The 13,650-nt window shown below is 37.3% G+C and overlaps 1 protein-coding gene across 2 annotated transcripts in view; it reads right to left on the minus strand.

The window, feature by feature from the left end:
• ZEB1 (zinc finger E-box binding homeobox 1) overlaps positions 1-13,650 on the minus strand; it is an 83,275-nt gene that overhangs the window by 23,021 nt on the left and 46,604 nt on the right. For both annotated transcript variants that reach the window (XM_063303463.1, XM_063303462.1), the window contains exon 2: positions 949-1,149. In XM_063303463.1, the coding sequence (XP_063159533.1) occupies positions 949-1,149 (201 nt within the window). The remainder of the gene's footprint in view (positions 1-948; positions 1,150-13,650) is intronic.

Genomic DNA, 13,650 nt, shown 5'->3' on the forward strand with positions numbered 1-13,650 from the left:
CTCTTGCAATAAGCTCATTCTTACATTTGTTCTAACCACAGAAAAAATCTGATAAGGAGACAATGAGTAGAACAGGAGAATTGGATCAGAATATGCATACTTGAGGCAGAGTGAGGGGCATTCTCTCTGAGGACGATAGACAACATTAGGCATCCTCCTTCCTTTGGTGCTTGTTACTGATTTCCATTTGTAGTGTTTTGCATTCTGCAAATAAGTCTTTTCCCCCCAATAGTAAGGCTTTCCTGAGCTTACAGAGAGAGGAAAGTAGTGCTTACTTCTGAATAGCCATCAGTAGGATCAGACTGAAGGCCACAATTTTCTTATTATTCCAATATAGTTCCTACTGTGATTAGACAGATGTTATCTCAAAGAGGTCATTATCTCTGCAATGGGTGACTACCTGGTAAACAGGCATTCACTGGGAGTAAAAAGCCGACCTAAAGCATTTGATTAAAAAAATACCTAGTGATAATAACCTTAAAGGCCAACTCTTCCCAAGTGCACTATTTTTAATCTTTTTGTAGGACTTCTGTATCTCTGAAAGCTGGATATCAGATAGTAAACTACTGTGGCCCTATGAATGAGGACAATGCAGTGACAGAACCTCATAGGGCCTGCATTTTTGCCATCTTTCTTGCCACTGAAGTATTAGTGGGAAAGGGAGGGACACTTGCATGTTCAGTGGGTCCCATATTCCCACTACTGATTGCTGCTATTGTAATATTGTGTGAGTGGGTGCTGAGAGACAAATGTCACTGAGCTGAAAGATAAAACATCCACAAAGAAAAGGTTTGTGCAATCAGCCTATGAACAAGACACAAAAAAGTTAGAAAATAATAGACTAAATGATAAACTTCCTAGGGTATGAATGCCAATGCTATACCATTTCTAAAAGAGGTTAATATTTTATTTCTACGTTTATGAGGAGATACATTTCTTGATACATACCTTCATCTTCCCAGCAACTGTTTGTACTTCCTTCTCTTTCATTATGTTCTGGTAATACCTCATGGTCTTTTGGCAAGTCATCGTCTGGCACGCTATTATCACAATCTGTTCCATCTACTACACTTTCTTCTTCAACAATGTGCAATTTGTCTTCATCATCTGAATCTGAATTAGTTTCTACAACATTATTGTAACTGGTAACTGCAGAGATACAAGGAGAAAAGATCAATGCATCTACAGCTGTTCAGGAATGATTCATTTCTAATAAGAATACTGATAATTAGGCATAACTACTATATTGAGTTCAGTCCTCAATTCTAAATATATAGAAACATACTATAACTCTCACTGAGGCAATTAAATACAACACCCACATTGTGCAATATCCTCCCCCTGAGGTGAGGCTGGCTCCATCACATTTGACCTTCTGAAGGTCCCTCAAGACCTGCTTGTGCCATCAGGCCTGGGAACCCCAGCGGATTGCTGAACTAGTGAGGTGGCTCTGTTATTATTAACATCCTTTTGCCCACGACTTCTTTTTAGCTTTGTTTTTATAGTTTTTAATGTTTAATAATAGTAGTAGTAGTTGTTTTGGGTACTTATTAACTGTTTTAGCTTTGTTGTACACTGCCCAGAGATACTTGTTTTGTGAGATGGGTGGCAATATAAATTTGACAACTAAATAAATAAATATTCTTCCCACAGGTGTAATGTAGTTGGATGTCTTACAGATTCAACAAACAAACAACTTTGTCATGTGTTCCAGAGATGAGAACATTCATTCAAAACAAGACTATTTTGTAAGGTATCTCCATTCCAGCTATCTTCTTGGGAAAGTTCTTATAATCAGTCCTTTATTCACTAATGTTCCTTATAAGTTCATGACTTGCTATTTGAACTACAGAAAATAATACTTGTTGTTTAATCAGTTCATTGGAAAAACTAAAGTATACTCAGCTCTGTCTCCACATTTACTCTGGCAACATCATTACAGAATTTGATTTGATTTGTTTATTTCATTAAATTTTTTTATGGCCACCCACTTGGTAGACTCTGGGCAGCTTACAAAATCCAATACCTAGTTAAAAACATAAACAACACAAGCCTGCCCAGACTAAAAACAACCACAATAATAGAAACACACTGGAGCCCCCCAAAGGCCTGGATTTGACTGCATCACTAATCGGGGAACTTACACTTGCTCATTCTCTAATGTACTCTACTATATGCTACCATCTCTCAGCAATGATCCACTACATTTTACATTGGACAAACTGGCCAATGTATATATAACAGCAAACATAGACATCATGTTCAAAATCGGTAATACCAAAAATAGTGAGTGATATTTCAACTCCCCTGGACATTCTGTCATTGATTTCAAAGCATCCTTCTTTAGAAAAGGAACCAGGAATTCTAATTTCACTGGAAACAACTGAACTAGAATTCATCCAAGATTTAACACCATTTCTTATTGATTAAACAATCACTGAATTTTATTATCACAGTATGTATTACATCTCTAAGAATACACTGTATGCATCAGTCCCTAACCTTCTGTTTAGACTATGAGGTAACCAGGAAAGTAAAATGGAATTCTTTATTTACAATACAACTATGTACAATTAGCAATTGTCTCTTGAATAATAGTTCAATTCAATTCAAGCCCAACCAGGCAATGGCAGAGTGCTTGGCATTTTATTTATTTAAAGCATTTCTACGGCCTCAGAATTTGAACAATGCAACTCTGGGTGATGTAGAAAAACAAATAAATGAAAATAAAACAAAGCAAGCAAATACAAATAAAACAATTAATTGGTGATCAGACTCAAATATGTAATATTCCACCAGAGGGAACTCTACTCATCCGGACCCAAGCAAACCAATTCTATTGTCTTTATTTATAAAAGTATCCCTCAGACTTACTGCTGTTTATTATATTGCTTTATTGTCTGTATTTATTAAAATGCTTTCATGTCTCATACATTGCCAGAATCTTTTTGAATTACAATTATAAAGGCAAAACAAGTATCAGCATTGCAGAAACCCATTTTCAGATGATTATAATGATTTGGTGGCATATATATAAGTACTGAGAGCCAGTTTGGTCTAGTGGTTAAGGTAATGGGCTAGAAACCAGGAGACTGAGAGTTCTAGTCCCATCTTAGGCATGAAAGCTGGCTGGGTGACCTTGGGCCAGTCACTCTCTCTCAGCCCTAGGAAGGAGGCAATGGCAAACCACTTCTGAAATCTTGCCAAGAAAACTGCAGGGACTAGTCCAGGCAGTCAATGAGGATCAGACACGATTGAACGGGACAAAAACAAAACAAAACCAAGAATTAATCCAAAGTTGCTCAAAGAGCCAGTTTGTTATAGTGGTTAATGGCATTGGATTAGAAGCTGGGAAACTGTAAGTTTTAGACCTGCCTTAGGCATGAAAGCCAGCTGGGTGAACTTGGGCCAGTCATCCTCTCTCAGCCTTGGGAAGAAGATATTGGCAAGCCACTTCTGAAAATGTTACCAAGAAAACTATGAACTTGTTCCTGTAGTCACCAGGAGTCAGAGTTGACTTGATGGGCTATAGCAAGAAGAAAGTTGCTCATCTTTACAGTGTGAGAGAACACCTGTTTCCAGCAGTTCAGAAACAGCTGGTTACTTATGCGACTATTGATTTGCCTGTTGATTAATTCATATTTATAAGAAAGAAGATCTTTCTTATAAATATGAATTTATAAGCTTTGGGTCTTTACACATCTGAAAAGCTCAGTCTATAACCAGGTGAAGAAAATTTAATGTGAATTAGGAATCTTGTATGGACGTAGAACTAATTTCCTGGCCATTGGCAATACCTTTTTTATTCCACAGTTGTATGAATTGCTATATCTGTCCATGTTCTAGTGGGATAACAATCTCTCCATAATGTTATCAAAAGTGTATACACAGTTGAAGGATCATTGTATCTCATGTGTAAAGTAACTATGTAGATTAGTACTTCAGTACTACTGTGTAAATCAGTACTATAGTATATGGTTTTCAGCATGTAATACTGCAGAAAAATAGATGAATGTACAATTTCACCCTGAGAAATAATGAGGACTTACATAATTTCTTCAGAGCAATGGGCCCCTATTACAATTATTCTCTTTCGAACAGCACATTATTTCCCACGGCTGAGATTGAAAATGCTCCTAAGCTTCCAGAAGTTGGTTATATATGACCACTGATTGTTGCACAGAACCCCCGGCTGCTATCCCAAAGGGTATCTATCACAAGTGTGTGTGTGTGTGCGTGTGTGCGTGCTTTTAATTACAAATGTACAGAGGTGTGAATGTCATCATAAAACGTTAAAAAACAAAGATAAAACCTACAATATTACTGCAGTTGCAAGCCTAGAGTTTGGTTGAGTTCTGCCTTCACTCTTAAAGTCAGATTTCCCTAGGAGTGACAAGGATTTATTTAGAGTTCCTTATTATTCTAATCAAATATAAATTAATTTGATTTAAAAATAATGGTAACACCACCATCAGCCAATATCCTTTCTCTATTAAGGCTGGATATCCCCAAATGTGTGTGAAAATGCTTCAGCAAAGCAGATTGGAAGCTTGAGGGTTGATCCGTGAGAATCTCATTACAGTAGCGATACCTACCCTACTGAGCAAAGTATGCAAGTGATTGGCAATAACTTTTGCTATGATTGTGTGCAAGAAATTGCTTTTGGGTAACTAGTAGTATAATGAGAAACCAAAAGAATATAATGATTTCCTTTGGCTGACTTTGGAAAAGCTCAGGTATACCCATAGCAATTCTAGAAAACAAAGTAAGAAACAAAAATATTCTTTCCATAGATGCCTTGACTTGTTTCGCCTTAGGTCTGAGATATTGACATTATCTTTAGCTGCCCAGAGTCACTAGTCTGAGATGGGCAGCAATATAAATTGAATGAATGAATGAATGAATGAATAAATAAATAAATAAATCTCTGACCAAATGAATCTGTCTCTGAGCCTCAGTAGCATTTTTTCTTGCCCTGTGTGATCTGAGAATGGATTTTCATGGACAAATTTCAGCAAAGCTGTAGAACAACAGCTTTGTTCCATTTTCTCTTCAGAATAGGGATCTCTACAAATTCTGTATAAAATCCCTTCCTTTTTTCACAAAGATAGGACGTTCTATCTACTCATCCTCTTTTTCAGCTACTGCTCATTTGCAATTTTCCAAAGAAGAATCTTTTTCCTGAAAAATTTTAATATCAGCATCCCAGTTTAGTGTCAAAGGTTAGCCTTGGCTCTTATTGACCTTCCTAATAGCAGATTCCTTCCTTGGCTTTGTTCTTGGCACTAGGTCTGGGTGAAGGGCAAAATATCAGAGGAAGCTTCTGCTCCTGTACCTGTTTTTGCTTTCTCCTTCCCCCATTTCTCTTGTTCCAGCTTCTGAAGCTGCTTTAGCTCTTGTGGTCATTGTAGCTATTTCTTCTTTCTGCTTGTTTTTCAGTACATGGTTTTTAAGGAATCAGTTGCCCAGAAATTGGCAAGTCAACACCAATAATTTTTTCATAGGGCAATTCTTCCAAAATACCAACAGTGATTTTTTTTTTTTTTGCTTTTACTTTCAGGCCTGAACCCAGATTTAACCAGAGGGACTTCTCTAGTTTCTCAAAAAACATTAGTGATGGCCTTTGAATTAAGTAAAGTTGTCTCATTGGCAGAGTACAATTTTTTTTCGGCTTTTTGATCACTGATTACAATTTCCCTTTTTTGGGGAGGAATTTTGCTGGAAAGCTGCATTACTGGGGTTAGACCCCTTTTGGGTTGCAGGCTTTAGCCCAGTATTCCAATTATAACAGATAATCTTTACCCCCTTGTTCTTGCCATTCTCCTTTGCTTTTTCCTTTGGGGCTTTTACTTGCCCTTTTTTTGGCACTGCCCCTTTAGGAAGCCTGGATTTTTTAAAATTTGGCTTTCTCCTTGGTTGTTCTACTCCCAGCCCCTAGGTGGATTGCCAAACTCAGAAATCTCCTTGTGTACTTTTCAGTTTTCCAAGCAGCATCATAATTTTCAGCCAATTCAGCTGCTCCATGTTCTGAATCAGGTCAGTTTTCTTGAATCTAATTGGGAAGGGCTTGCAAGAATTGTGCAAGGATTACAGTACTTCCTCCATCATTCTAATTTGAGCATCACACTGTAGCCAATGACACATTAGTTCCACCTTTCCTCTGAGTCATATGTATAGCTTCTGAACCTCTGCCAATAAGTATACGGAGATACATCATACTGCTTTACTGTGCCATAAACTTCCACATCTGTAGATGGAAAGCTAGTGTACACTTTCAATGCTTTCCTTGTGAGCGTAACAGCTAATCTTTCTAGTCATGACTTTCGGCCATCTACATGCTGAGGCATTTTTCTCAAATCTCAATATTTTTCAATGTCCTCATCATCCTTTAAAGGATGGATTTTAATCTGACAAGGGACATTATTTGCAACCCTACATTTTACAGCCTTAAGCAAAGCTCCTTTTATATTTCTCAAGCAGTCCTTGAAACAGCTCAATCCAATCCTTCTCCCTGTCAGGTAGAGTGGAATCTGTCTTTCCCCCCAGCCTTGATCAAGGCCCAGGTTCCTGCTCTTTGGAACTGGAACCATGAGCAAATCTCTCTCTCTCCACAAGACAAGCACATTTACTTTTCTAGTTCCAGTGCTGCTAATTGAACAGTTTGTTTGGACTACTCTGCCTCTTCTTAGCACCCTCCCCAGAGTCTTCATGGACATGGTTATATGTGACCAGTGCAAGAGCCATACCTATTTCAGGTTTGTCACCACACCTTTCCACTGTGGTAAGTGCTCCAAGGCAGCTAACAAAACTTAAAAACTGAATATAAAAAGTTAAAAACAGATTAACAGTATTAAAAAAAATTCAAAGACCTAAATGTCTGGTGAAAACATGTATCTTTTTAGGTTTTCTAAATGTTGACAAAGTAGAGCCAAATGTAACTCCTGAAGAATTGGGATCAATAGAATGAGACAAAAAAGGCTCTTTTATTTGGACCAGAAATATGGGACTGACAGTGGAGACGTTTTCCAAAGGCCTCTTAATGGGACAGGTTTCTAACAGGAGAGGCAATCTTTTAGATTGTCACATCAATACCAGCACCTTAAATTATGTAACTAGTACAGATCTTTCAGTATAGAAATAGTATCATCCCTGTAAGTTTACCAGGCAGCAGTCTAGTTGCCACATGTTTCATCACCAACTTCTGGACATTTTTGAAGGGTAGCTGAACTGAAAAGTTGTCAAGATCATATTTAACAGACGATCCATTTCAAGGTTCCAATCAGAATATGACATTCCTATTATTATCTACATAAATTCTGTGTCTCAAGACAAGTCATTTGGGAGAAGTATTCTCAAACCATTATTTGTAGAGAAACAGAAACAGTTTGAATAACATCTGTCAAATATAGTAATACAACTGCCTTGTAATAAGTGAATTGTTTTAATAAGTTTGTTTAACCTAGTTATTTGTACTGTGGAACACTATAAGCTATGGGATCGTAATCTAAAATAATATAGGAAGTTCACTGGGTTACTCTGAGCCAGTCAGTAACATAATAGTTAATCTATTTTATGACAGAATTCTTGCTGATAGGAAACAAAAGGCGATATAGAAAACAAAAATATATTATTAAGAACTCTTGGTAGGAGTGCAAACTTTGTCCATCTGCCAAACTTCCTGTTATTACTGCTGTCTTAGTTGTTAACTTCAGAGAGTTCCTCTGCATGACAAATGATGAGTTATCAATTAGATTGTACAGGTTTAGAGTAGACCACCCTCTTTAGATTTTGTAGTACAGATCAAATTTTATGATTTTAAAGTTTTAATGACAATATCTTTTAAGAGCTCTCAGAAACAGAATATTAAACTCTCATAATGAAAGTTCTTGGCCTATGATGAGGTCTCAATCACCTGCTATCTGAGCATTTTAACTGGAATGGTCAGGATTGAACCTATGACATATTGCATGCAAGGCATGTGTTCTGTCACTGAGCATCAGACCTTCTACCCCTTTGTAACACAGTCACATAATTCATTTATACATCTTATACAGGATTCTGAACAATATCATTGCACTCTGGCACCACAACTACCCCATCTGTATATTGTACCCTTATACAATCTTTCTGTATTAACTCTGTCATCAAGGAGGCAACAACATCTAAGATCTATCCTAACTAGAATTGGAGGCACCAAAAGAGGAACTAGCAACAGGAAATCACATAGCCCATTCATAATGACATTTAGCTTTACAAGGTTCCCTATCACTTATAACCAGGAATATGGCTGGATGGAATTATAAGAGAAACAATGCTGCATTTGCAGGGGCTCTAGCAAAAACTGATAGAATTCTCTTGCAGGAAACCTGGATGCTAGTTATATTGACTTTCATGGGTATACTGTAATACATTTACCTTAAAGGCAACATCAAACCAGAAGAAAGGGAGACAAGTGGGGGCTGGGCATAATGGTATCTGCAGCTTTACATGTTGATCTCCATCCCCTCCCATCGCGCATACACCTGGTGATGGCAGTTTGTTTGTATTAATGTTGGTGCTGTTAGTCTCCTCATTTTCACTACCTGTCAACCACTATGATGGCTAAAATCATTATGCAAGAACAAATGTGATAAGCTAGAAAATTATATTGGTGAAGATAGAGTTTCCTCCAGCATTTACTGTAATTGGTGGAGATTACAATGCCAAATTGGGACCCAGTGATACAGCCTTGTATGCAAGCTTCCATCGGTGTCCACAAATTTGCATTCCTATAGTGGAAGGCAAATTTAAAGACAGCATCTCCAGCTTTGCTGACTTCTCCTTCTGTTTTGTCCAACTAACCTACTTCTTAAACTTGAACATCCTTAATGGAACAACAGAGGGTGATTTCCCTGCAGGATTTACATTCCGGGGATCTGGAACATGCACACTCAACTATATTATTGTATCAAAAATGTGCTTAATTTAATAACCTAATTTCAGGTAACAATGAGCATCCCAGACAGTGATCATCTCCCATTATGTTTAATGTTTCCTGAAACATACACGCATCTTGACAAACCTCATCAAGTTGATTTAGGAGGGCAAAGGGTGGCAGGAGAGCTAAACAGACAGAATGCCTGAGTAACGTCATTGCTCAATTGTTGCATTCTAACCAGCTTCAGCAAATTCGTTTGAACTTAATGAGCAATAAGAATAAGAAAGCAGCTGATTTGCAGGGTGCCCTAAATGAGCAGGAGAATCAGAATTTACCCTCTGGGGACAAAAATCCAAACCAGAGTTTGATCATGAATGTACACAAGGGAAAAAAAAGCCCTTATCTATAGTTGTACCCAATACAGGAACAACTCCCACGCTGTAAATTCCTAAGGTTTACTGACAGAAAAACTTCGACATAAACAACTGATTCTAAGGAAAAAGAGGGAATCGTTAATAGAAAATTGGCAACAATTGATTATTGTGTCGGTTCTAATGACTCTAACACTTTTTGGCACAAAGTTACACACAATCCATTTAGAAACCCTGGATGTCACATACCTGCAGCTGCTTGGGTAGCTCACTTTCAATCTTTATGTGCATGGGAGTGCAATGTTCCTTTTATGTCATTAGAGTTAAACCCAAACAAACTTCCAAGAGGGCCAAAGGTATCTGTAAGAAGATGAGCCAACTAACAGATCAGTTGAAAAGCAATAAAACCCCTGGTAATGACCTTGTCTCTGCTGAGGTATTCAAAAAGAACAGTGATTGGTGTGCTCCAGTACTGGCAACCCTCTTTACTTTCACTGACAATTTGGCTCACATTCCAAAGGACTGGACAATGGCAATCACTATATGAAAGGCCAGAAGAAAGACCCTGCTAGTACTGCCCTGTCTGTCTCCTGACATAGTCAGCAAAATGTATACCAAACACTTATATTCCAAATTCTATGACTGGATAGAAGTCAATAATGTTTTAGCAGAGGAGCAAGTAGGATTTAGTCGAGGCACATATCCCCAATCAATCAAGTTACGTTACTTGGTTCAGAAATATGCATATGACTCTGGAATTCTACTTCATGTAGCCATTGTTGACCTGAGATCCGTCTGTGACTCAATCTCCAGAGAAACTATGAAAGAAACCACTGGACACTAATATAAATAAAATACTTCTCCTATTGAGGCACAAATTATAGTAATACCAGCCTGAGAGTCAGATGTGCCTGCCTTGGCCAATTAACCAACTCAATTTCTATAACATAGGGCAGTGTTTCTCAACCTTGGCAACACTGACATACAGAGTAAGACAAGGGTGTCTCCTTGTTCCACTACTATTCAACTTTTATATAGATTTGATGGTATGGCATCTTAACAGTCAAGAGTTCTATCTTCCCAAGTTAGCTGAGAGGCACATCCTGATATTCTTGTATGCCAGTGATAAGGCCATCCTAACCTGTTCAGTTATAGGATTGAGAAGAATACCAAAAGCCCTTATGCAATATTGTAAGAACCATTCATCTAGGCAGGGAAGTACTCATTTAGACCATGTTTCACAAATAATACAGTGAACTGCCACAGCTATACTATTTTTATTCTAAGGGAGGGCAATATATCCCTGTGGCACTAAAATTATTTAAAGCAAAAGTAATGGTAAAGTTATTATATGACAACCAAACAGGCCCTTATTCTTTGTCTCAGCAGAGAGAGTGCAATCCAAATTCCTGGAATCGATTTTGCAAGTCCCTAAATGCATTTTCATTGTGGCTCTAAGACTGGAATTGGGAGTCATAGGGGTAGTCTTGGATCTAGAGTGCTACTCTTAAGCTTTTGACCGCAGCTGAAGTTTACCCCAATTGGCTTGGTTATCCTGATAATTAAAAACAGTTTTTGCTCCCAATGGCTTCACCTGGGATGGCTTTGCAACCATTGGAATATGAACAAGCCAGAAAGATGGTGAAACAAAGGATATTGGACAGAAAGTGACAGCAGCCAATTAATGCAGGTCTGAGGCACCTTAAAATAAGGAGGCCCCAATCCTGTACTAGCCATGTGTCACTAACAAATGTTAGACATTGCAAGGCCTTTACACTAGCTTGTTGTTGTTTATTCGTTTAGTCGCTTCCGACTCTTTGTGACTTCATGGACCAGCCCACGCCAGAGCTTCCTGTCGGTCGTCAACGCACCCAGCTCCCCCAGGGACGAGTCCGTCACCTCTAGAATATCATCCATCCACCACTAGCTAGGCTTGATATATTACCCTCAGCTTCAGTGGATGACAGACACTGTAAGATCCCCTTTTCTGATCAGCTCTACCCTTGTAGATCTCAGGTGATTAAGAATATAGGTCATGTTCTACTATATTGTAATTTCTATAGCAAACTATGAGTGTCCATAATCTTACCTCTGCTAAACAGCTACCCAGTAGAGAAGATGAAGTATATATTTCTTTTCTCCTAGCAGAATGTAGGAGAAACATTACATGATCAGTAGTTAGATTCTGCCTACTAATTATGAGGTTTCACACCCAGATCCTAGTGGATACAGCAGAGTATCCATGCAATATTTAAAATCATTTGGTTTAGAAACTACACTGCTGACACAGTGTGACACAGGGCTAAGATAACAACATAAAATGTCTGGATTCAAGGCCCAGAGCCCAGAAATCAAAATTTGATAGTCCCTAAATCATAAGGGTAGGCCAATGCTATTTCTCTTTCGCCACCTAATTGTTGTATTATATTTGATGTTGTTCTGCTGTATATTGCAATTCTATATATGGCTGGTCAATGACTGTAAATTAAATTTTGCTTACTTATTTTCAAAAAGGTGGGATAGACATTTTCTACTTTAGGAATAAGGTAGAGGCAATTATAGATTGGGGATGGGCTGAGGAGAGTCCTGGAGTCAGAAATTTCACTGGTCATCTTCATTTACCTGGGAAAAATATTAAGTAGAAGTCAATGCTTTCTGAATAGCTAAAAAGCACTGAAAGGGAGCATATTTTTCTCTTTCAATGTGTCTGTGAAAAAGGGAGAGTGCACAAAGATTATCCATGGTCTCTAAGCTAACAGCCTCAGAGTTTGAAATGATGCCTCTCTACAGAGATCAGATGAAAGTGGATCTCTTGTAATATTTTAGCCATGTGTCCAGTCTCACCATTCAAAAATGGCATTCTTGCAGTTTTAAATATTTCTGCCTAAAGAAAATATCATGCTAAAGAGAAAACAAGTCTACTTTTTTCCCCTGAATATTTTGCTATGCACAGAAAGTTCTTTATACAGGAAAGAATTCAACAATAGCAACCTCCAGCTACAAGGTGATATTGCACCATAAGGAAAAATCTTAACCACTTGACTGTGATATTGATTTTGTAATCTGCACCTTAGCATAGAAACATCTATCTTCACTCTGTGACAATTGTTAAGTTTACAGTGATCAGGAGATGTAAGCAAAAGCACGTTTGAGAGCTTTAAGAAGTGTCTTAATTATATCTTGAACAATTACTAATTAATAAAAAAGGGGAAAAAGGGGAAAAAAAAGAACACATCGAATCCTTAGCTGTATCAAAATGCATCCAACTGGAACATATACACCTAACACTATTCAGGCATTTTATTATTTGCTCCAAATTAGGAATAACAAGGAAGCAAGATTATTTCTACTGTCTTCCACTCACCTTCCACTTTTTAGAGGCTACTAACTAGACTTTAGTTCCAATATGCCAACTACCTTCATGTATAGATATTGCTATTTTACTTCTGTTAATGAAACCTCATTCTTTTTAAAAAAAGAATAATGACCCTGGCTAAAGAATTATGGTATTAATATTAATAACTATTTAGGTACCAGCATAGAGATCTGCACTTGTAATTTAGAAATGAGGAAATATGAAAATAATCACAAGAAACTCATGGATAGGAAATATATATAGTCTTCCTAGAATCTGCAATTTTACATATTTATTAACCATCTAACCATCACCCATTATTTCAGATTACTTTACACCTACTGTTTACTAGTATCCAAATGTGCAGTGTAACAGTGAAGCTACATGTTCACTATACTGTACTGGATACTATTTGATCTTACATGCACTAATTTCCAGTGTGAACATCCACAATACCAAAAATTTGTGATCGCTGGTCAACAGAAGATTCTGCTGCCTCCATATAGCAGTTCCTACTGTCAGAAGACCACAATGTTTCTTGTTCCATTATTTCTCCTGCAACGCAATTTGATGTTCATTTACTGAAAAGCCCAATTAAGTTCATTGAAGTATACTCCAAGATAAATACAAACATGTACTCAATGTGATAATTTCCCTACTTTTCAGATTCTACCTCTTACTACATAAGGAAAGATTCCCTATAATTCTATCATATATTCAAAACTGTATTTCCCATATAGCTAGATATGCAATGAAAATGACACTTCACTTAAAAATGTTTTGTTTAGAAAATGAAATTTTCACCATAGTTTTGAATGCTTCAATATAAATATATTTTGATATCAAAATATTGGTGTCATAGTTGAGCACATTTTGACTAACAAAATTTACTAAGTAAATTTTTGATAAATGCATAATTAGAATTGATATATTATCAGTCAACTCATAAATGAAGTATGATACTGAAATGCTCATGTTCATGTAGAAAGATTTATGAGTAATTTACT

This window comes from Candoia aspera, chromosome 4, assembly GCF_035149785.1.
Source record: "Candoia aspera isolate rCanAsp1 chromosome 4, rCanAsp1.hap2, whole genome shotgun sequence".
NCBI classification, from domain to species: Eukaryota; Metazoa; Chordata; class Lepidosauria; order Squamata; family Boidae; genus Candoia; species Candoia aspera.